This window comes from Malaya genurostris, chromosome 1 (genome assembly GCF_030247185.1).
Source record: "Malaya genurostris strain Urasoe2022 chromosome 1, Malgen_1.1, whole genome shotgun sequence".
NCBI classification, from domain to species: Eukaryota; Metazoa; Arthropoda; class Insecta; order Diptera; family Culicidae; genus Malaya; species Malaya genurostris.
This window is the reverse complement of record NC_080570.1, coordinates 126,295,944-126,322,104: the sequence shown is the minus strand read 5'-3', so window position 1 is coordinate 126,322,104 and position 26,161 is coordinate 126,295,944. Positions and strand designations below refer to the sequence as shown.

At 39.4% G+C, this 26,161-nt stretch overlaps 1 protein-coding gene across 2 annotated transcripts in view; it reads left to right on the top strand.

Moving 5' to 3' along the window:
* The window catches only part of LOC131425725 (uncharacterized), a 122,689-nt gene extending 97,379 nt beyond the window's left edge, over positions 1-25,310 (top strand). For both annotated transcript variants that reach the window (XM_058587823.1, XM_058587822.1), the window contains exon 5: positions 24,106-25,310. In XM_058587823.1, coding sequence (XP_058443806.1) covers positions 24,106-25,181 — 1,076 coding nt within the window. In that variant the 3' untranslated portion in view covers positions 25,182-25,310. The remainder of the gene's footprint in view (positions 1-24,105) is intronic.
* Positions 25,311-26,161: the final 851 nt, after the last annotated feature.

Genomic DNA, 26,161 nt, shown 5'->3' with positions numbered 1-26,161 from the left:
TTTTGTTGATTTAATTTTGTATTTAATGTCGATTATTTCATTTCGGATTTGCATAATTTATTGAAAGAAACTATTAATATACTGTAGGGATTTGTTTCTAGCATTCAGAAGGACCAAATTGAGGAACTCACTGCGATATTCAACACTTTTCGGAACATTTTTGTCGAACAAAGCAGATATTTTGTTCTTCTCGTCAGAACCAGAACGCGTTCTGATTGGCTGGTGTTGACATGGGTCAAATAAGACAGGTTTTTCAATAGTGTACTATTGAAATACTTCAATGATTTTGCTATACACGTTTAAGTTGAAAAAATTCGATTCTATTGGTAGTTAGATTATATAAATCCTTTCACAGACCACTGAGCTACGAGCTCTAGGAAAAAATCTAGGAAAATTTGGAAAATCTGGGAAAATTTGGAAAATCTGGTAAAAGATCTGGTGAGTTTGAGTGTGTGGCGAAGCGAGAAAAATCTGGCATTTGCCAGATAAATCTGGCAACCTGGCAACGCTGGAGTTCAGCACTATGTATTAATTACTCAAGTTAAAAACTTATCTTTCTTTCTCTCTTAGAGAGTACGGTGTTAAGATTTACTTTCTTTTCGCAACATTTAAGTCTGTATTGTTCAGGAGAAGTAAAATACAGATTAATCTGTATATGTGGCAACCTTATTTCGCACGGCATATTTCGAGACACCCATTGAGCAATTTGACGTCTCAGTTACTCACACCACTGCAGAGTGCGCAGATCTATTCATATACGAAATTATGAATGTGTGCGAACCGAAGTCAAAGTTTGTTGTGGGTTCAATTTTACACTGAGGTAAAACATTTTAGACTCATAATCATACACTGCGAAAAATGCATATAGAATTTTGTAAGCTATGAACTAATGAACCAAGTAGAAGACAGTTTCATTACATGATATACAGTTTCATGAACGATTTTATGTCTTTCTCAACTGTTCTCTTGGCATTGCAGTGTTTTTTATTGCATATATGTCTTCAATAATTGACACGATGCGGCTCGACAAAATTCACTGGGTTATTTCGACATACTCACACTAGCATTAACCTTTCAACTGCTGAGAATAGCCACACCAACACATTCGCACGTTGATTGGACTATACTTGTATAAAGATGTTTCTAACACAAAATTTTCTTTTTCGTATTGCGAAACAGCGTTACTGTCGTAATTGAATGTGTTAGATATCACGACCAAAAAGCGCCCCATCCTAAAGAATTCACGACAAAAAATACATATTGATCTGTACGTGGCAACTCTTTCGCACGGCATATTTGTATACTAGTATAAAGATGTATTCAACATCATCACTTCTACTTTCGCATTGCCGTTCGTAATTGAATGTGTTAGTGACGGTGCAAATTAATCTAACTTCTCGTGTGTGCCTTGTTTCGGCAACAGTTGCTCGGAAAATGGTAGGAAAGCGACAAAATTCAACTAGTTCTTTATGATTATTTTTAGCACTGAAAAGTGCTATTTGAATGGGCCTGCTTGCTGGATTTCTTGGCTGCCTTTCTACGGGTTTTCGCTTTCAGCGTGCTGGCGGCGTCTCGTACGTTCAGAGTAGCTGCTTTAACTTAAATGATGCTATTTCTCACATCACATTTTATTTTATACCTGCTATTGGTAATGGTGTAAGGACCACCCATATGTAAGAATTCCTTTCCTTTACGCAGAACGGGAAACAGTGAGACGATATAAAAGAGAGAGTTAGCAGAGCGCTCATACCGATTCTGTGTTTAGCTCTCTCCGAGTAAAGACGCATTTTTTGAAAGTGTTAAGTATTTGGAAAGTTTTCACGCGTTGTTCGCTAGTTCGTCGGTATCCCAAGTAATGGGAAAAGCGGGCTCTAGTAAAGGGCAATCCAGCTCAGGTGCTGGCAAACGTCAGCATGATCCAGATGCCGGCGGAGACGAGGCGGCTGCAACCAAACGCCTGTTAGGCAAAAATAAGTTCGCTGGACTTGAAGTTCAGGAAATTGAAAAGAAGGAGAAACTACCACCTTTCTACATACAGGGATTTCCTGCTACCCTTCGTACGGATCTCAACAGTTTGATCAGCAACGGTTTACAAGCAACAATCCGTATGTGTTCAAACGGATACAAAATCATCGTGCCATCTCGACTGCATTACAACTCAGTAGAGAACTACGTGAAGATGATGAAGCTGGAGTATTTCACCCACGACATCGCTTCCAGTAAACCTTTCAAGGTAGTTCTTCGTGGTCTACCGGATATGTTATTGGAAGAGCTCCAGAAGGAACTGGCAGATAACAAACTGAAGCCAGTGGCAGTATATAAAATCAAACGGCATAACCAAAATGTCAAATACCGGGATCAGCTCTACCTGGTACATTTTGAACGAGGTTCTACAACGATTAGCGATTTGAAGAACATCAAAGCTCTATTCCACATCATGGTAGAGTGGGAACGATACAAACCCGTCCACCGTGAGGTAACACAGTGCACCAATTGCCTTAAATATGGTCACGGCGCACGAAACTGCCACATCCAAAGCCGTTGCTCTACCTGTGCCGGAAAACACCGAACCGAGGAATGCGAGCCGATGGGAGAACCGGCCATCAAATGTGCCAACTGCGGAGGCGAACATCACGCGACCAACAAAGCGTGTCCACAGCGAGCTGAATTCTTAAAAGTCAGAAAAGCAGCGATGGAGAAAAAGCAACCAAAGCAGAAGCAGAAACAGATGCCACCGAAAGTACTGGATATGTTCTTCCCACCGTTGAACCCGATACCACCTCTTTCCACTCCTCCACCTCCTCCCCTTGGTGGACAACAACAGGTTCCTCCAGGATTCCGTAGTTATGCTGAAGTAGTTAACCAGCCCCCCACTGGTAATCAGCTTTACTCTATGGAACAGCTCGCCTTCCTATTTACGGAATTGGACAAGCAAACTCGTGCCTGTCGTACTGCGCAGGAACAGGTATCAGTAATGATGCTTTTTTATTACCGTCACGGGCAGCTCGTCAATAAGGCTCCTTAATTGGAACGCCCAATCTTTGGGTCCCAAGAAACTGGAATTCGCCGAATTCCTTAATACCGAAAACATCGATGTTGCAGTAGTCACCGAAACACACCTGAAGCCAAACATCAGCTTTAGTCTTCCGGATCATGTCATCGTACGTATGGATCGCACCTCTTCTGGGGGAGGTGGTGTGGCCATACTCATCAAAAGAGGCATTCGGTACAAGATACTGCCTGCCTTCAAACTTCGCTTGCTGGAAACCATCGGGATCGAAATGGAAACAACGAGAGGGCCCATTGTCATCATTGCAGCCTACTGTTCGAAGCAATCCAGCACACGGAATGGTACGGCTGCAATGCTGAAAAACGACTTGTCATTGGTCACCCGACGGAATGGCAAATTTATCATCGGCGGAGATTTCAACGCTAGGCACGAAAGATGGGGAAATGGAAGGCGGAACCGGAACGGGCTCGTCCTCGCTGACCATCAAGAAGCTGGGCAGTACAACATCCTTGCCCCGGACTGCCCAACGAGATTGTCCAAATCGGGAGTCCATTCCGTTTTGGACATATTCCTCAGTAACATCGTCATCGACAGCCCTCCGGTCACCATCAATGACCTCTCATCCGACCACTATCCGGTGGTACTGACTCTGGACTCTCCAGCATCGACAGTGCCGATACAACATCGCCGGAACTACCATCGTGTCGACTGGCCACGATATCAACAAATCACCGACCAACTCATCGACGTCGATCTGCCACTTGGTACCCCGGTGGAAATCGACGCAGCACTATCAAACATCCATCAAGCTATCGTGGTCGCTCGGGACAGGACGGTTTCGGCGGAACATCATCAGGTGAGTACCTCTCTCCAAATAGATAATACCACCAAATATATCATCCGTCTCCGGAATATCTTCCGGAGACAATTTCAACGAACTGGCGATCGTGCCAAGAAAATAGCTTACCAAAATCTGACTAGGGTTATCAAGGAAAGATTATCTGATTTGCGGAATAAAGTATTCCAGCAAAAGCTAAGGCAAATTCCGCCTCATTCTAAGCCCTTCTGGTCAATGACGAAGGTGCTTAAAAATAAAAAACTACCTATCCCTCCACTGGTTTCGCCTGAGGGCGCAGATGAAGGGATACTTATAACACCTTTAGAGAAAGTGAATGAACTGGGGCGGCAGTTTGTGTGTTCCCACAATTTGGGACTTAACATAGTTAGTCCACATCAACGGGCCGTAGCCGACAGCGTAGCCGAAATTGATGGATCGGACAGTTTAGTACCTGAGGATATGAGAGTTACTGCCGATGAGCTGATAGCTTTTATGAAAAAATCAAAAAACATGAAGGCCGCCGGTTTCGACAATACTTTTAACATCGAGCTAAAGCATTTGAGCACTCGCTCATTTGCTTTTCTAGCTAAAATATTTAACCGGTGCTGGGAGCTTGGCTTCTTCCCTTCAATGTGGAAGTTAGCTAAAGTTATCCCAGTACTGAAACCGGGAAAAGATCCTTCTTTTTCCAAGAGCTATCGACCCATCAGCTTACTCTCTGCCCTGTCTAAGCTGTTCGAAAAATCCATCCAAAGCCGAATTCTCGCATTCGCCGATCAACATGGTGTCTTCCTGGAGGAACAGTTTGGGTTCCGGAAAGGAAGATCTACCATTCATCAACTCACAAGAGTTACCAACATCATTCGACGGAACAAGTCAGTATCCAAATCGACAGCAATGGCGATTTTGGATATCGAGAAAGCGTTCGACAATGTGTGGCACGATGGCCTGTTGTTCAAGCTTCATCGATACAATTTTCCGATGTATCTGATTAAGATCATCAAAAGTTATCTCTCAAATAGAGCATTTCAGGTTTCTCTGCAAAATGTTCAATCGAACAAATTTTCCATCCCTGCAGGTGTGCCCCAAGGAAGTATCCTGGGTCCCATCCTGTATAACATTTTCACATCAGACATCCCACCTCTTCCGGGGGGTGGTGTCTTGTCACAGTTTGCTGACGATACGGCCATCCTTTATGATGGACGAGTCGTCAGTATTCTGAAGAACAAATTGCAGAGGGGTCTGGATGCTCTAAATGAATATGTCACGAACTGGAAAATTGTAATCAATGCGGCGAAAACTCAGGTCATCCTGTTTCCGCATTCGAGATCGACTAGACTTGTTCCGTCTGACGAATGCAGAATTCGGTTCGGTGGCGCTGACGTGCGGTGGTCCGATGAAGTGGTCTATCTAGGATTAACGTATGACAGACATCTGATCTTCAGGTCACATGTTGAAAAAATAATCACCAAATGTAACATACTCATCAGGTCTCTGTACCCGTTGATATGTAGAACATCAAAACTGTGCCTGAAGAATCGGATGGCTGTCTACAAACAAATCATCTACCCCGCAATCGAATATGCAGTCCCCGTTTGGCGGGGTTGTGCACGGACACACAGACTGAGGCTCCAGAGAGTTCAAAACAAAATCCTTAAAATGATCCTGAATCTGCCCCCTTGGACGAGAACCAGTGAAGTGCATGAGCTAGCTTTCCTTGATACCCTAGAACAACGATTCGAACAACAAAATATAAAATTTGGAGAGAGGTGCTCAGCCTCGGCAATAGCAATAATTCAAAATTTGAATGTTTTAGGTTAAGATAGATTAAGTAGGTAGGAGTATTTTAATAATTCAAACAAACAAAATCAAAATTTTGAAATGTAAACTAATCCAAGATAAACTGAATAACAACATTAAAAAAGGCGGGTGGGTAATGTCAGAGACATAACTGGATGTCGTGAATACGAAAACAAATGACATGTTCCTTAACACTTCCGAATATCAAATAGTTGATCAATTGTATGAATTATGCAAGCATTCCCCTTTTCCACATTTTTCGCAAAAACAAAGAAGGCTTCACTTGATCTCGATTACTGTGAATTTCACACAGCGAAAAGTGCAAGAATCTAACCAAACTGTTCTACATTTGCACTAAACTGAGGATATTTTCTTTCGATTTGCGAACAACACATCCTAATAGTTCTTCAGAAAACATTTAGAGCCATTAGAACGGCTGATTTTTTATAATGCTTTCCAACGATGCTTATTCATCCATCGAAATGACTGGCAGCTGTGACGTAATCACTCTTATCGGAAGCGAAACTAGCTTTGCAAACGGCACAAAATACATCTGCTCGCATTGGCGATAGAATCCAAACTGATTAGATTTTTGTTAGGAGCTTTCTTTTACGTGATTTCGTTTGTAGCATTTTCACTAATGGGCGGTCCTAACGGCTATAAAAATAGTCGCATACAGAATATTAATGTCGATTATTTTATTTCGCATTTGCAAATTTATTGAAAAAAAAAACTATCAATATGCTGTAGGGATTCATTTCCAGCATTCAGAAGGGACAAATTGCGTAATTCTCTACGATATTAAACTCGGAACATTTTTCGCAAAAAAAAGCTTCACTTGATCTCGATTACTGTGAATTTCACACAGCGAAAAGTGCACAAATCTAAGCAAACTGTTCTTGATTTGCCGTAAACTGAGGATATTTCCCTACGATTTGCGAACAACAAATCCTAATAGTTCTTTAGAAAACTTTTAGAGCCATTAGAACGGCTGATACTGTGCAATGCTCTCCATCGTTGTTTTTTTCCCAATGCTAATGACTGGCAGCTGTGACGTAATCGCTCTTGTCGAAAGCGTGCAGACGACACAAAACACATCTGCTCGCAGTGGCGATACAATCCAAACTGATTCAAGTTTTGTTGAGAGTCTTGTTTCTACCTGATTTCGTTTGTAGCTTTTTCACTAATGGGCGGTCCTAACGGCTATAAAAATAGCCGCATTCAGAATTTTAATGTTGATTATTTCATTTCGGATTTGCAAAATTTTTTGAAAAAAACTATCAATATGCTGTAGGGATTAATTTCCAGCATTCAGAAGGGTCAAATTGCGGAATTCTCTACGATATTAAACTCGGAACATTTTTCTCAAAAAAAGGCTTCACTTGATCTCGATTACTGTGAATTTCACACAGCGAAAAGTGCACAAATCTAACCAAATTGTTCTTGATTTGCACTAAACTGAGGATAATTACCTGCGATTTGCGAAAAACAAATCCTAATAGTTCTTTAGAAAAATTTTAGAGCCATTAGAACGGCTGATTTTTTATAATGCTCTCCAACGTTGCTTTTTCATCCATCGAAATGACTGGCAGCTGTGACGTAATCGCTCTTGTCGAAAGCGAAACTAGCTGTGCAGACGACACAAAACACATCTGCTCGCAGTGGCGATAGAATCCAAACTGATTCAATTTTTGTTAAGAGATTTCCTTTTATGTGATTTCGTTTGTAGCTTTTTCACTAATGGGCGGTCCTAACGGCTATAAAAATAGCCGCATATAGAATTTCAATGTCGATTATTTCATTTCGGATTTGCATAATTTATTGAAAGAGACTATCAATATGCTGTAGGGATTCGTTTCTAGCATTCAGAAGGACCAAATTGAGGAACTCACTACGATATTCACCACTTTTGGAAACATTTTTCTTGAACGATTTGTTGTACAGCAGCAGCTATTTTCTTCTCTTCCTCAGAACGCGTTCTGATTGGCTGGTGTTGACATGGGTCAAATGAGATAGGTTTTTCAATAGTGTACTATTGAAATACTTCAATGCTCTTGCTATACACGTTTAAGTTGAAAAATTTCGATTCTATTGGTAGTTAGATTATATAAATCCTTCCACAGATCACTGAGCTATGAGCTTTCAAAATACGAGAAAGGCAAACGCGCCATATGAATTATCCTCTTTGATACTCGTTTATACCAAACATTTCAGAAAAGTTTAATTTTGAACTATTTGAGATTATGTCACACAACTGAAAATTTTATCATAAAATTGTGATCATATTTCCGATGGCATGTAGCAAAAATTATGTTGATTCGTTAGATACAACAAGAGATATTCACGATCAAAAACTTATCACTCTCTCAGAGGGTAAATTTTGAAAAGGCACCCCATAGTAAAGTAAGTCGTATTCACGACAAAACTTAAGATAGAGAAACAAAGATGAAAGGACTATGAACCGAAACACTTGTAATGTAAACCATTGATGTAAAACGCAAATTCATAATAAATAAACATACAATTTAGTCAAAAAAAAAAAGAGCGCTCATACCGGTGAGCAGCTCCGATCCGATCAGCTCACTAAAGTGAATCGATTCAATGCATCAGCTCATCAGCTCATTTAGATTAAACTGAAGGTTCGTTTTGAGCGCACCGTTTTTCTTGTGCCGTTTCTCTTACTCCGTTTTTCTTTCATATGCATGATCGAAATCATCAATGCACAAAGAACAATGCTATGCGAACTAATTTGTGTGCGAATCATTATTATGTCACATTTGTTGGCATCCCTAAATGTACCTTAGCCTACTGAGTGAGAGGTAAGATTTCTTATTGACAATGGCACATTCAATCTGTTAAAGGATAGATGCACATTTGGTAGAACAAATGAAAGCACACATTTCTTCTCATTTAGAACTCGCTATTCAAGAGCCGAAGATCCGTTCAGCTCATAGCTTGTTTCCACCTTACCAGTGCGGTGAACTGGTGAGCTGCGGTTCTTTTAAAAAGAGTTGTGAGCTGTCAGCTCACTTTAAAGATTCGATTCACTGGAACAGCTCAGGAGCGAATTGCCCATCTCTACTCTTAACAGCATCTTGTGGGATTTCGACGCAGAAACACGCATACAGGAGGAACGGTTAAGGGCAAGGCAAAGCTCAAACCGTGCTGGTCTGCAGTTCCCAGTTGGCGGCAGAATCCATCGTTTGCCTCGGAAGGGGAACTACGCCGAACGTGTCGGTACCGGTGCATCGGTCTATCTGGCGGCAGTGATGGAGTTCTTGGCTGCGGAAGTGTTGGAATTTGCCGGTAACGCTGCCCGTGACAACAAGAAAACGAAAATCATCCCTCGCCATCTGCAGCTGGCCATCCGTAACGTCGAGGAGTTGAAAACCGCGTCCTTTTCAGGACGACCACATCACTGATAAAGAAATATTTAGGATTGCTTTAAATTTAGCCAGTTCTGATACGCCTGGAAAGTAGAGTGCGCAAATCAAGTGGAAACATTTGTTCTAATAATTTGTATAAAGTATACTAGTATAAAGATGTTTCTAAATCAAAATTTTCTTTTTCGTATTGCGAGACAGCGTTACTATCGTAATTGAATGTGTTAGATATCACGATCAAAAAGCGCCCCAAACTAAAGAATTCACGACAAAAAAAATACATATTGATCTGTACGTGGCAACTCTTTCCCACGGCATATTTGTATACTAGTATAAAGATGTATTCAACATCATCACTTCTACTTTCGCATTGCCGTTCGTAATTGAATGTGTTAGTGACGGTGCAAATTAATCTAACTTCTCGTGTGTGCCTTGTTTCGGCAACAGTTGCTCGGAAAATGGTAGGAAAGCGACAAAATTCAACTAGGGCAACGGCTCCCTATTTCATCTGAGCTCCTATATCCATCTCATCCCTTCACCTCATAACTTTGAACATGAATAATATTTTACAACCTACCGGAAGCAAACTGTGAAATGTTTTAAAATGATTTGAAAAGCTATTGTCACACTTTCCTATTGAAAGAAATGGTTTTAAATTCTTCGGTGATCGTTTTTTTTTTCATATAAAATAAACTCACTTTTCAATTTAGGACACATTTTCGTCTCAAGATTTACAGTTCGTCATGTTTCTGAATATCTACTAATCGATTCGTCTCAGAACATGATCACTATTTAGCACAATTACACTACCATTGAATGCTGGATGACTTCATAATTAGTTATGTTCACTTGCCACTTGTTTAGTTAACGATTAAAAACTTCAAAATTTACCCGACAAGCAATAAAAGTCCTCAAAAATATGAGATGAAAGTTTTTCACTTCGTTCACTTGATTGCGCTTTGTTTTCATCTCATTTGGTTTTGCAAAGTTGCCAAGTTATTTCATAATGTTACAAAACAAAAATTGTTTATCTTCTTCAAATTATCATCAAAAAGTATGTTTTTGGTATCCGTGACATTAGTTTAATTATATTATTGATATTAATATTTCAATAAAACTGTTTCTGCTTCGAATATTACTAGAAAGAACGTGTTAAATACTAATGAAATAACCATTGTGGCAAATCTAGTAGCACTGGTTTCATTCCTCTATACGCCAACATAACGCTGTGAAGTGTGCGTGTGTTTCTGCGGCTGTGCACAGAGATGCCAGGTATTTTCATAGAAAATATGTATTACTTTGCATAGAAAGTCTATATCTGTTCTATCTGTTTTCACTAATAAAATGATGTTAAAAGATAGTTCTTTAGATCTCCGTAAGCCATTGCCCCATTAATTAGATAATTCTACTAGTAAATTTTTTACCAATAATAATAATGTGGAAAAATCCTGGTGGGTACGGTTGTATCGTTTGAGTTGTATATCTGGCAGCGGTAAGGCAGTCGGTCACCAGAATGTCTGCAAGCCATATTTTTCCAGCTGGCAGCGTTTAGTCAGCCATCTGGCAGCCATGCGAATGCGGGTGAGAGTGTAATAGTGGAATATTTTGTTTTGATTGCTGTCGCCATTGCAAATTTATAGGATGAATAAAAGATCAACGATAGGATGGATAAAAATCCATTGAGATGAAATTAGGAGCAGAGTAGTGAAAACATCATTAGTGTTTTTAGCTGTTTTATAAATATTAGTTGAATTTTCAAGAAATGTGAATCAATTTTCAATGTGGAGCAAGGCGAATGAAGTAGTAATATGAAATAGTTACAGTGATTTTAGTGGCTAAATCGGGGTTTGAAGGCGACGTCCTTACAAATGAGATGAAATAGGGAGCCCTTACCCTAGTTCTTTATGATTATTTTTAGCACTGAAAAGTGCTATTTGAATGGGCCTGCTTGCTGGATTTCTTGGCTGCCTTTCTACGGGTTTTCGCTTTCAGCGTGCTGGCGGCGTCTCGTACGTTCAGAGTAGCTGCTTTAACATAAATGCTATTTTTCACATCACCTTTGTTAGAATTCCTTTCCTGTACGCAGAACGGGAAACAGTGAGACGACAGGTCCACGATGTTGCTCTCGTGTGTCTTGTTTCGGGAACAGATGCTCAGCAAATGGTAGGAAAAATGCATTTGCATAAATATCTGTTTATTAATCTTATTTTTGTGTATTTCATCAACATTTTACAGTACAAGTGTTTTGACCCTTTGGCCTTTCATCTTTGTTGTTCATACGATTCGTTATTAATATTAGGTGTTTTAGTTACTCTTGTTTTACATACTAATGTTTAATCATAATATTTATTTTAATTATTTATAAAATGTCTACCTACTTATAACTATCCCTAACCTAATACGTACAAATTTTGAATTATTTGTATTTCAGAGATTGAGCACCTCTCTTCAAATTTCGTGCAGAATTGTTCGAATTTTTGTTCTAGTATATCCAGGGAGGCCATCTCATGTACTTCACTAGTCCTTGTCCAAGGGGGTAGATTTAGAATCATCTTTAAGATCTTACTTTGAATGCGTTGAAGCCTAAGTTTGTGTGTTCGTGCACAACCCCGCCAAACAGGGACTGCGTATTCAATTGCGGGGTAGATGATTTGTTTATAGACAGCCATCTGATTCTTCAGGCATAGTTTAGATGTTACACAAATCAGCGGATACAGAGACCTGATGAGTATGCTACATTTTTGAACGATTTTGTCAACATGTGACCTGAATATCAGATGTCTGTCAAAGGTGAGTCCTAGATAGATAACTTCATCGGACCATTGAATGACCTCATCACCGAATCGTATTCTGCATTCGTCTGATGGAACAAGTTTTGGAGATCTTGAGTGTGGAAACAAGATGACCTGAGTTTTTGCTGCATTGATCACAATTTTCCAGCTTGTAAAATATTCCGTTAAAGCGTCCAGACCTGTCTGTAGTTTATTTTTCAGAGCATTAATGACACGACCTTTGTAAAGAATGGCAGTATCATCAGCAAATTGTGACAGAATACCACCACCTGGAAGAGGTGGGATGTCTGATGTAAAAATGTTGTATAGAATGGGACCTAGGATACTTCCCTGGGGTACACCAGCAGGAATAGTAAATCTTTCTGAAAGTGCATTATTCAGAGAAACCTGGAATGCTCTATCTGCAAGATAATTTTTGATAATTTTAATAAGATACATGGGAAAATTATACCGATGCAGTTTGAACACCAGTCCATCGTGCCACACATTATCGAATGCCTTTTCAATATCCAATATTGCCATGGCAGTCGTTTTGGACACTGATTTGTTTTGCTGGATGACGTTGTTAACCCTTGTGAGTTGATGGATGGTGGATCTTCCTTTCCGGAACCCAAACTGTTCTTCCAGAAATATGTCCTGTTCATCTGCGAAAGCAAGAATTCGCCTTTGTATTGACTTTTCAAACAGCTTGGATAGGGCAGAGAGTAAGCTGATGGGCCGATAGCTCTTGGAAAAGGAAGGATCTTTCCCCGGTTTCAAAACTGGGATAACTTTAGCTAACTTCCACATTGAAGGGAAGTAACCAAGCTCCCAGCACCTGTTAAAAAGTTTAGCTAAGAAGACAAATGAGCGAATACTCAAATGTTTCAGCTCAATGTTGAATGTGTTGTCGAAACCGGGGGCCTTCATATTTTTGGATTTTTTCACAAAAGCCATCAGCTCATTCGCAGTGACTCTACTTTCCTCAGGAACCAAGCTGTCTGATTGGTCAACCTCAGCTACGCTATCAGCAACGGCTCTTTCATATGGACTAACAATGTTAAGTCCTAAATTGTGAGAACACACAAACTGCTGGCCTAGCGCATTTGCCTTCTCTACTGGTGTGATTAAAGGTATTCCTTCAGCTGCGTCCTGGGGTGACATCAGAGGAGGAATAGGCTTCGGTTTTTTCTTAAGCACCTTCGTTAAGGACCAGAAGGGCTTTGAATGTGGGAGAATTTCTCGAAGCTTTTGCTGGAAGTTCCTGTTGCGAAGCTCAGATATCCTTTCCTGGATTATCCTAGTTAAGTTGTTATAAGTAGTCTTCCTATCTAGAATGCCAGCTCGTTGATACTGCCTCCGGTAGATATTCCGAAGTCGGATGAGTTTCTTGGTGACACTGTCGATTTGAAGAGAGGAACTCGGCATATGTTGTACTGGAACCGTCCTATCACGAGCGACTGTGATTGAATGCTGGAAGGAAGATAGGGCTGCATCGATTTCCATCGGGGAATCAAGTGGTAAATCGATATTAATAAGTTGGTCGGCGATATGTTGAAATTGGACCCAATCGGTGCGATAATAGTTCCTCCGAGGTTGAATAGGCACTGTTTCTGGTGAAGATCCCAACGTCAATATTACTGGAAAGTGGTCAGAAGAGAGCTCGTAGAAGACAACCGGAGAGCTGTCTATGGCGATGTTGCTGATGAATATATCCAAAATGGAATGAACTCCCGATCTGGAAAGTCGCGTTGGTTGATCCGGAGCGAAGATGTTGTATTGTCCAGCTTCGTAATCTTCGGCAAGTACGAATCCGTTTCGATTCTGTCTTCTGTTTCCCCACAGCTCATGCCGTGCGTTCAGGTCCCCAGCAATGATGAATTTGTTCTGTCGTCGAGTGAGCATAGCCAGATCTCGCTTCAATGATGCACACGTACCATCTCGAAGATTGGTTTGTTTGGGGCAGTACGCTGCAATGATGATGATGGGTCCCATCGTCGTTGTAATCTCAATTCCGATGGCTTCTATGAGTTGCAATTTAAAGGCTGACAGAAGCCTGTGCTGAATGGATCGTTTAACGGCAATGGCAACTCCTCCTCCTCTGGTAGTTGTCCTGTCGAGCCTGTGAATCCTGTAATTGGAAATAAAAATAGAAATTTCAGGTTTAAGATGAGTTTCAGTTAAAATAGCAATATCGGCATTCTTCTCTTGAAGAAAGTCGGACAATTCAGCAGTTTTGCTCCTGAGTGAGCAAGCATTCCAATTTACTATAACCAACTCATTATATTGCATATTCGATGATGAATTTGCCTAAGGCGTTGATTTGCTCTAACCGCGTTCTGCAGTTTCGTAGTTTTGTTGTCATTGTTTCAAAAATGACGATCAGTTGTTCAGCAGAGAATAAATCACCAGAGTCATCCTTTGCTTGTGGTTGATTATTGCCCCATCCAGGAGGGATTCTTGAGGAAGATTCTTTTTGAGATCCAGCGGCTGAAGTCTTTGGATTGCTGCGAGGAAGTGGCGGCAAATTCGGAATATCCCTCTTCGGTGGGAGCCGTGGGAAATTAACTTCATCCTTCTGTGGAACATTCTTGCGCGTTGATTGTTTGCGGGACGCCTGTTGTCGAATTTTTGTGAACTCAGCACGTTTGGGACACGATTTGCTAGTAGATGGATGGTCGCCATCACAGTTCACACATTTTACAGCGATGTCATCTAGTAGGCAATCGTTGGTATTGTGTGGTTCGGCACATTTCCCGCACCGACTTTTCATGTGGCAATTCCTCGCTCCATGGCCGTAGTTCAAACAGTTCGTGCACTGTGTGACATCCCGATGTACCGGTTTATACTTTTGCCATTCGATGATTATGTGAAATAACGATTTAATCGTTTTCAGTTGACTCATGGTGATGGAGCCCTTCTCCAGATGAATCAGGTACAGTTGATCTCTAAACTTTTTGTCCGTATTATGTCGTTTCATTTTAAACACCATCATAGGCTTTAGTCCAGCCTCCGACAGTGCCTGCTTTAGTTCGGCTTCCATCATGTCGGGTAGTCCTCGAAGTACAACCTTCATAGGTTTGTTGGCGGCAATATCGTGTGTGAAGTATTCCGCTTTTGTCTGCTTCAGATAACATTCCACTCCTTTGTAGTGGTTCAAAGCCGGAACAGTTATTTTGTAGCCTTCAGTACATAAACGGATTGTTGCCTGTAGTCCTTTGCTGATCAGTGTGTTGAAATCCGAGCGTAGAGTTGGTGGGAAGCCCTTCAGGTAGAAAGGCGGCATTTTTTCCTGCTTCTGCAGTTCCTCTTCGACATCAACTGGCAGATCAGCATATTGGTTTTTACTCAGCAAACGGTCGTTTACCTGTACATCACTTGGCTTCAGACGCTTAGCATCCTTTGGATCCTTCTCGGATCTATGGTGGTTTTTACCCATGGCTTGGGTAGGTAGACAACTGCGAATAGAAAATAAAACAAAATCGAAATTAGTCGTAGTAGGTTATTCGTCTATCCACATCGAGTGTTAGATGACGAATATTGGTAGGAAAAATGAAGCACTCAACTTTTATATGGATGCTCTTGTATAGATGCAGACATCTCGCGTTCTGATTGGCTGGTGCTGTCATGGGTTAAATCAAACAGGTTTTTCAATAGTGTACTATTAAAAAACTTCAATGTTGTTGCAATACACGTTCAAGTTGAAAATTTTCGATTCTATTGGTAGTTAGATTATATAAATCCTTCTACAGATCAGTGAGCTATGAGCTTCCAAAATACGAGAAAGGCAAACGCGCCTTATGAATTATCCTCTTTGATACTCGTTTATACCAAACATTTCAGAAAAGTTTAATTTTGAACTATTTGAGATTATGTCACACAACTGAAAATTTTATCATAAAATTGTGATCATATTTCCGATGGCATGTTGCAAGAATTATGTTGATTCATTAGATACAACAGGAGATATTCACGATCAAAAACTTATCACTCTCTCAGAGGGTAAATTTTGAAAAGGCGCCCCATAGTAAAGTAAGTCGTATTCACGACAAAATCCACAAAATCGTTTTGAATGATCGAAAAGTGAATGTATTGGCTTTATATTGTATGAGCATTTGACTACGAGAAGGCTCTGTCCAAAGCGTTTGCTCACTGTTGACCAAAAACGAGAACGTGTTGATGATTCTGAGCAGTGTTTGGCCATGTTTAATCGTAACAAACCGAAATTTTTTACGTCTTTTTGTCACATATCACAATGGATGAACCATGGATTCATCACTTCACTCCGGAGTCAGAACGATCATCATCTGAGTGAACAACAGCAGTTGGTCAACCTCGTCCAAAGCGACTGAAAGCAAAACAATCGGCTGGAAAGGTTAAGGCCTCGATATTTTGGGATGTGCGTGGTGTAATATTTATCGACTACCTTGAGAAAAAGAATACCATTAACAGTAAATATTATATAGCGTTATTGGAACGTTTGAAGGCTGAAATTTAGTTTTATCAAGACAACGCACCGTGTCATAAGTCTATCAAAACAATGACAGAACTATATGAACTGAACTTCGAACTCTTCCCATATCCACCGTATTCGCCAGATTTGCCTCCCAGTGACTCGCCGGTAAGAAATTTCACACGAATGAAGAGGTTATCGCTGAAACTGAGGCCTATTTTGAGACAAAAAATAAATCGTTCTATAAAAGTGGTATTGAAATGTTAGAGCGACACTGGAATGATTGCGTTGCACTTGATTGTTACCATCATGTTACACTTTTTTTTCTCGAATAAAACAACTAAACCAATATAGTTTGTATTCCACAATCAATCCTACCATAAACAATGTTCTGCCAGACCAAACATTTTCGATTGTCATCGAATCAAATCCAATCAAAAATCCTTAGGCTCTTCTAGGTTATCGATATTTTCTAATATTCTACCTGTTAATTGACAAACGTCAGGTGCATCCATAATATGATCTCAATTTTAAAATGTGCTGCTGCGGCTGATGAGCAAATAAATCTCTTCGAATGCGATTTGCAAAAATAAACAAAATTACGATCTATTTTGTTTTGAATACGACTTACTTTACTATGGGGCGTCTTTTCAAAATTTACTCTTTGGGAGGATAGGTAGAACTTAATCGTGAATATCCCAACAATATAATTTTTTCTCCATGCTGCTGGAAATATGATCAGCAATTTTCAATAAGATTTTTAGCTTTACAGAATAAACACGAATAACTTAAAATTATAGTTTTCTAAAAGGTTTGGTATCAAAGAGAAAAAACTCATGACTTTTGCTTGTCTTTCTCGTGCTCGGACGACGGTTTTAATGCAATGAGTGACATTGCATTCTTGCTTTACCTACTGGTATTTGAAGTATCAGTGAATTAATGATTAAAAAACTTTTTGATGTTTTCTATCATTACAATTATTGTAATTCGTACCGTGTGTACTTCAGCGTCCCGGGTTGACGGTTCAATGCATAGGACGCTGGTCTTACAAGCCAGCTGTCGTACACACTTAAAACCATTTCTTGAGCTCGGCATAATAAAATGCCGAAACTGATCAGCAACACCTAAATTTGCTGATTGCTCAGTAATCAATACGCATGTTTCTGAACTTCGTTAAATGCATTCACTGATATTTCGGTAAAATGCTTCACTTTGCCTAAATTTGGCATAATTGCTTGCTGAATTTATCAGTAAACAACAGATATGCCGACATCAGCAGAGACGTTTGCCGAGATTTCGGAATATGCGCTAGCTGTTGCCGAGATTCAGCACGACAGCTGTCATTTATTGCTGCGTTACATTTTCGCTTCGCATTGCGCGATTATTTTCTGATGAAATTCTCGAGTGAAAAAATGGATAATCTTCGAAGAAACGTGGAACCACTTGCAAGTAAAAGTATTGAATAAATATAGTGACATGTTTCGCTTTATAAAAAGCGACTTTATCAGATCACATTATAAGGGAAAAACACCCAACACGGGGCTCAAAAAGTCCTCGAGACAAAACTTTGGGAGACAAATTCAATAGATCAAAGTAAGTTTATTTTTTGAACAATACCGTATATGCATCATTAAATATTGAAAATTTTTGTATATTTATTTTTATTTTCATATTTCCAGCTCGACTCAAGGTGGCCGCATCCGGAAACGCCGCTTTTTATTATGCTACACGTTTTAAGGTAGAGGCTTTAAGCACTACTGGCAACAAATTTGTAAGCCTCCTTTAAGTGTTAATAAAATGAATTTTTGATCCTGAATGGTGTGTTTATAATGTTTAGAAATTACAAACAAAATTAATTGACTAAATTTTCGATTCGGTAATTTGTTTTTTTTTTCATTTTTTCGTTTTATTGGATTGCCGAATATTCAGCGAACGTTTCACTGAGCAAACAGTAAATCTTATGCTGGCGATTTCGGCAATATTTGACGTTTGTCAAATTTGAGGGCGCTCAGTTATTTTATTTTTGCCGAGATAATTGCTGATTACTCGGCTGTGCGAATCTCGGCATTTTTTTGCCGAGACTCAGCTAAAAAATTTAAGTGTGTATGTTCGAGCCCCGACCTGGAAGGATTCTTAGTATCAGTAGGATCCATAGTACTAGCCATGCAATGATTCTGTACGCTAAGAATCGGCTGCGAAGTCTGTTGAAACAGAAAGGCCAAATTCCACGGAAGGAATGTAATGCCAAGACTTTGCTTTGTGTACTTCTGCGGTAAGCATTTTTTTTTACTCTCTTTTGTCCTGTCTCATTAATTAATATGTTAGAATGAACCTTGCACAATTCATACCCTATTGTCGTGGGACTATCGAATTGATCTGATTCTAACAGATCAATGTCAATTTAAAATTAAACATAGATTCCCTGTACGAATCAAACCATATTCTAAACCTTTCTCGGGTTCTTCACAAATATTCAGACACCAGTTTCAGAACTCAAAGAAGGAAATCAAATACTCACTGCGAACAGTGAATAAGGTCACAGTCGAAAACTTTTGACGTGAATACGTCTCATTTTACTAAGGGGCGCCTTATCGAAATTCGCCCTATGGAAGAATGGGTAGAACTTAACCGTGAATGTCATCAGAAATATAATCAACAATTTATGATTGAATTTCCATTAGTGTGAGATATCCTTAATAAACTCAAAAATTAAGTTTCTCAAACTTTTGGAAACAATGAGGAAAACTATTCTCGCACACTCGCTTTTCTCTAACTTGCGACGATGGTTCTTAGGTATTAAGACACGATATCAGTCCCGATGTTCAACTGGACAAGTATAAAAGGTGTTTTACCTTCATTTAGGTCGAAAATGTCATTTTTTCTTGTGCAATAGATGGAACTGGATGTCGTATCGAGGTTCATCCACCAACAGCTGCAAAAATAGACCTTTCACGTTTCGAATGAAATTATATTCCACAATTGACCGGAATGATTGTACCTTAATATGAAAAAATAAATTTTGGATGAACCGTTCGTGTTTTATTGCATGTTTAAAAAAAAGGTTACATGGCGGACCCTGTATATATCAATATTGATCACTTCATGGAATCCAATACAAATTGAACAAAAAGGCGGGTGGGTAATGTCAGAGACATAACTGGATGTCGTGAATACGGAATCAACTGACATGTTCCTTAACACTTCCGAATATCAATTAGTTGATCAATTGTATGAATTAAGCAAGCATTCCCCTTTTCCACATTTTTCGCAAAAACAAAGAAGGCTTCACTTGATCTCGATTACTGTGAATTTCACACAGCGAAAAGAGCAAAAATCTAACCAAACTGTTCTAGATTTGCACTAAACTGAGGATATTTACCTTCGATTTGCGAACAACAAATCCTAATAGTTCTTTAGAAATTTTTTAGAGCCATTAGAACGGCTGATTTTGTGTGATGCTCCTCACCGTTGTCCTCTTTTCGTTGTTTTTTCACCACTGCAAACGACTAGCAGCTGTGACGTAATCGCTCTTGTCGGAAGCGAAACTAGCTTTTTATACGACACACAATACATCTGCTCGCAAGAGCGATAGAATCCAAACTGATCCATTTTTTATTGAGAGGTTTGTTTTACCTGATTTCGTTTGTAGCTGTTTCACTAACGGCTATAAAAATAGCAGCATATAGATTTTTAATTTCGATTATTTCATTTCGGATTTGCATTTCATTGAAAGAAACTATCCGGATGCTGTACGGGATTCATGCCTGCCTTTCAGAAGGACCAAATTGTGGAACTCACTACGATATTAAACACTGTTCGGAACATTTATTTCGAACGATTTGTTGTACAGCAGCAGATATTTTGTTCTCTTCCTCAGAACGCGTTCTGATTCGCTGGTGTTGACATGGGTCAAATGAGACAGGTTTTTCAATAGTGTACTATTGAAATACTTCAATGCTTTTTCTATACACGCTTAAGTTGAAAAATTTCGATTCTATTGGTAGTTAGATTATATAAATCCTTTCACAGATCACTGAGCTATGAGCTTTAAAAATACGAGAAAGGCAAACGCGCCTTATGAATTATTCTCTTTGATACTCGTTTATACCAAACATTTCGGAAAAGTTTAATTTTGAATTATTTGAGATTATTTCACACAACTGAATATTTTATCATAAAATTGTGATCATATTTTCGATGCATGTAGCAAAAATTATGTCAATTCGTTAGATACAACAAGAGGGTAAATTTTGAAAAGGCAATAAAAACGACCGCACATGCAGAGAAAAACATCATTTTTCATCAAGACAATGCACCCTGCCACAAGTCGATGAAAACAATGGCGAAATTGAACGAATTGGGCTTTGATCTGCTTCCCCATAGTAAAGTAAGTCATATTCACGACAAAAAGGATCACAGTTACATCATCTCGTGACGGAAAAGGTTACTAATTCAATGTTGTTTAATAGTTTGCGTTTAGCAGGCACCTGAATCTAAAATGTCAAAATTAATCGAACATGATGTCCAGTTTGAGGTGGGAACTTTCCTATATTTGAAGTGTTGCTTTTCTGATGAAAAAAATATTGTCAGTAAACAATACGACACTGAAAATAACAAACCGTTTAGAGTTATGTGCAGAGTTAGAATTAAACTTTTCGTCTTCACTTGCAACAGTTATAAAGTGGTGTTCAAGTATACCATTGGAATCGGATATCATTATCGTAGTAAACCTGAATACAACTGGATTGATTCGTAAAATCAAAATATTGTAATACCTAGTTCGGAAATCTTGGCGAAAATCTAGAATTAGCATTAAGATGAATTCGTTTCTTTTTGTGTTTACATTTAGCGTTTTACAAAGAATGAAAATAAGCTTTACATACAATTATATCGTATTCTCTTACGAATTAGTAACACATGGATCAATAAGTCCCGAGACTAACAATGGAACAACATTTTTTTTGAAAAATTTTTTTTCATCAACATAATCACCTTTTAGGGTGATACAATGGTTCCAACGCTTTTCCATTTTTTCAATACCATGTTTATAACAAAATTTATCTACCGCTTCAAAATAAGCTTCAGTTTCAGCAATGACCTCCTCATTTGAGCCAAATCTTTTTCCCTGGAGCATTTTTTTAAGATCAGCAAAGAGCCAGTAGTCACTGGGGGCTAAATCTGGCGAGTATGGGATGAGGGGAAGCAGATCAAAGCCCAATTCGTTCAATTTCGCCATTGTTTTCATCGACTTGTGGCAGGGTGCATTGTCTTGATAAAAAAGGATGTTTTTCTCTGCATGTGCGGTCGTTTTTTTTGCGATTTCCTCCTTCAAACGCACCAGTAAGTCAATATAATAATCACTGTTGATCGATTTACCTTTTTCGAGGTAGTTAATGAAAATCACGCCATGCGTATCCCAAAAAACTGACGCCATGACTTTGCCAGCTGACTGCTGTGTTTTCGGATGCTTCGGACGGCTTTCGCCATCTGTGCGCCACTCAGATGACCGCCGCTTCGACTCTAGAGTGTAGTGATGTATCCATGTTTCGTCCATGGTTACGTAACGACGCAAGAAATCTTTTTTGTTGCGAGTAAATAGCGATAAACTGCTTTCTGAATCATCGACTCGTTGCTGTTTTTGTTCCATCGAAAGCAATCGCGGCACCCACTTGGAAAAATCCTTTTTCATGCTCAATTTTTCATGAAGGATAGTAAATACACTTCCATATGATATCTGTGTGTCATCTCAGCAATCTCACGGAGCTTCACTTTACGATCTTTCATTATAATTTTTGTCACTTCACTCACATTTTCCGGTGTAACGGCTTCCACAGGTCTACCCGAGCGTTCCGCGTCATTTGTGTCGGTACGACCATGTTTAAACTCGGCGAACCACCGACAAATCGTTGCTTTTGATGGACAAGAGTCCGGATAACATTTTTCAATCCATTGTTTCGCTTGCACGGTGTTTTTACCCATTAAAAAACAATGTTTTATCAAAACACGAAACTCGGTTTTTTTTTCCATTCTTTAAACAAACTACAAAACGGCTTTACTCCAACCTCGATAACTCAGCTGTTTCTGGTCGGATCGACTTAAAATTTTGACCCGTTTCAAGCAAAAGTTAGTACTCTAGAAAGACGTGGTTACTGGTTTACTACGAGCGCCATCTCTGCTTTATTCTCGGGACTTATTGATCCATGTGTTAAAAGATACAGCTCAAAGTATTCGCAGTATATTTTTTACGCACAGTGCATATGCAGCAATGTTTTATTTTTTTGGGGTTGTTCGATTCAGTGTACTGATTGGAAAAGTTGTCATAAATTTATAAAAAAAATTGTAGTATATTAGTAGCCTTTTTTGCCACCACAGTGTTACTGTGATGCCCCTCGCAAATCGCAAGAGTTATCCATATTGATATATAATGTATTTGATGTGGCACTGAGTTTTGGATTGGTCTCTGGAACTAAATTTTAAACTTGAATTCTGAACTTAATTTCAGATTTAGAAATTAGCTTAAGAATTCAATTTCAGAATATAGTTTCAAAATACCAGTTCAGAATTAAAAAGATAATCTCTGGAACTAATTCTTTGGTTTCTTGACTAGATTTGGGAACTAAATTTCCCCTTTTTCCTCATCAAATTACCACAATCTGTACGGCCAGTAAGCCGAAACTTGTTTCGTTCGAGACGTCAGTTTAGACGTTACACTTAAACGTTACTGTAATAAAAAAGTGTCTTGCAAATAGCATTAACTTTACGTCTGCTCAGCGAATTATGTTGATCCGGGGGTTTGCGTCAGCAGTTCAACATAATCTGCTGACGCACTGATGAGTCGAAGACGAAACTTAAACTTAAGTAAAAATTGTTACGTGCACCTAGCATAAATTTGGGGGTAAAAGCAAACTTTTTCCCCTTCAAATTACCAACTAAATTTGGTTTCTTTATGTTTGTAATTCGAATCCAGAATTCAGATTCAGAAATTCAATTTCAGCGTTCTGGAATAAGATTCATGTTATGACTTTAAGATCTGAATCCTGGAACTAAATTTTAGATCTAAACTCCGAACCTGAATTTTGGAACTAACATCTGAGCCAGAAATTAATTTCTGAATTCTGTTTAGTAATTACTTTCTGAGTTCAGAATTCAGAACTTAGAGCCAGCATGTTGGAACAAAATTCGGAACTTGAATTCTCGAACTAGATTTCAGAACTGTATTCAGTTCCTTAATTCAGGTTCTGAATTCATGCTCAGAATTTCGTTCTAGAACAATATTCGGAACTCGGATTAGGAAAATGAGTTCAGTTCCAGCAATCTAGAAATAAATTCATTAAGTGCATTCTTGATCTGAATTCCTAACCCGAATTTTGCAACTGAACCCTGAGCATGTTCCAGGTTCCGAATGTAGTTCTTGAATTAATTTTCAATTTCTAAATCCTTGCTCAGAAGTCATGTTCTCGTGTGGATAAATAAATGATGAGCTTACGTACAGTAGTAAACGCGTATAAATTTCACAAATCGATTATTTTTAGAACCATAAAAATATTTTCGAAGAAATCAACAACAAAATTCTGTTATATTTCTTTATATTTCATTTGTTACGCATAATATAATGGTTTTTAAAATAAACATGAACTCAGCAAAACACTTCTTGGAGTTGATCGAGTACATTTAGTTAAAATTTAAGAATCTTTGTCTTTGATTTGACTCATTTTAAATTTCTTAAAATTTTATATTCCATGTTAAACATTTATTGCTATATTTTTTTGCAAATAACCCAAAGCACCCAAAACTAAAACTTTTCCTCACACTTTCGAACCCACTCTAAAGCGTATCTGTGTTTTCCGTAGATTCTCCCGTTTACCTGCGAGCCCAGCAACAACGCCAGCAGCAGTCGTTTCTGCTGCAGCAACGTTCCCTGGACCGTTCGAGCACAGTTGGCTCGTTCTACAGTATTAACAAAAAACGACTTATCACCAGCACCCGTTCCGATCCCGGTTCTGCCAACGTAATGATCAGCACATCCGCCATCAGTGCCAGCCCGGCCGATTCCAACTGTTCCTCACCGCAACGATACGAACCGGAACTGTTCGAACGGCCCAACTATGAAATGTGGGGCATTGCCGAGGTGTCCAGTGCCAACGAGGACAGCGGCCATCGGAAGTCAATCGAGGAGGACGATCGAAATGGTTACATTCTGGTTTACACGGACACGGACGGGCATACAAGACAAAACGAGGAACGTCGTTCGGATAGACCCTCGCCGGAGGTGGGTCGTGAGGACATCGAGAAAGACTCGCGGACGGCAGGGTTTGAAGACAATCTCAATGAGATACCAGCATTTAATTTAAATATTACCGAAGAAGACCGTAACCATAGTTCACTCTACAGTATAGTCCTCTCGCAGAGACGAAGCCAAAGTACATGTTGTATCCTACAGGAACGGGACGCCATTCCACCGCCGACAGATTCCGTATTTCTGATAGAAAACAATTCACCGCATCGAATACTCGCCAACCATGTGTCGCTGGCCGGAACCAACAACAACGGTGCCATCTACGACGACGAGTGTGCCAGTAGTCTCAACCTAGTCGATAATTATAACAATAACAACAACAGCAACAATGACAATGACAATGACAGTGACAACTGTGGCAAGCATGCTTCTAGTCCAAATTTTCCTTCGTCCCGTGAGACCGATAGGGTTCGGCCCATTAGTAAATCGTTCTCGCTGTTCAACAGTACTACGCACCAGAATCAGAGTCCGAACCACACGTCCTTGTCGCCAAGCTGTCCCTCGGCGACCATGGACAGTGTCGAAACGTCACATTCCAGCCTTTTTACGCTGTACAGTTCCGGCAGCGGGATGAAACAGCGAGTGCATAGCTTTAAGTATAACAAACGATCGTTGTCGAATGATAAGTGAATGGCAAATGTAATGGCCTGTTGTTGTTCGTACTACTTCGAATTAATGGAGATTCTTTAGGTATATTTATCATATAGTAAATAAAGTATTAGGCATTCCTTTTGACGACGAAGCATCATGTGTCTTATTACTTTATTACATGTCCACAGAGTAGTCGGAATAAACACAACCTACAAATTGAAACAATTTTGAACCAAATTTAGAATGTTTCCTTTGAGCCCCGACCTGGAAGGATTCTTAGTGTCAGTAAGATCGCCAGTACTAGTACCAAATACAAATAATAATACCCCTAAGTCCCATACAAACGAACCGCCAATGTTTGGTTCACAGCCTGAACAAGTAAGCCTAGCAAATTACTCCCTTTCATTGCGATAGTTTGAAAATGTGGAAGGAGATCGTTTCTGGCAACGCTTTATGCTAGTTGCTACGGTGCAAAACAAACTTGTTTGTTTATGTTTATCGTTGCTGTATTAAACTGCAACAATCAGTCTCACTTCCGGTGAAACTCTCAACGGGTGAGCACGTTGCATCGTGTTAGTCCGGGGAAAATTCGAGTATTTCGCAAGAAAGAAAGGATTTTCAGCCGTACTTTGACGATTCGACGCAGCCACACAGCGAGATTTTCGCTTGTAGTCAAGTGAAAAGAAAGTCCACTGGACTATAAACGAAAATTAACTGGCAATATAGCCTTAGTTGCTGTGCCATCAATTCGGCGTCATCTCAAGTGAGGTGACGCCAACCAGAAAGGAAGAAGAAGAAGAACAATCAGTCTAAATATCACCGGCACTAGCACAAAAGATGAAAAATGAACACAAACACCCACGAATCTACAAATATCAATACATCTAGTAGTATATTCATGGTGGCTTAACCATTCTAGATTATTGTTTAAGTTACATTTCGCTTGTGATCTTGATTATCAGATAAAAACTGTTTGTTTATTTATTTTTCACTATAATAAACAGTTACTATGGTGAACT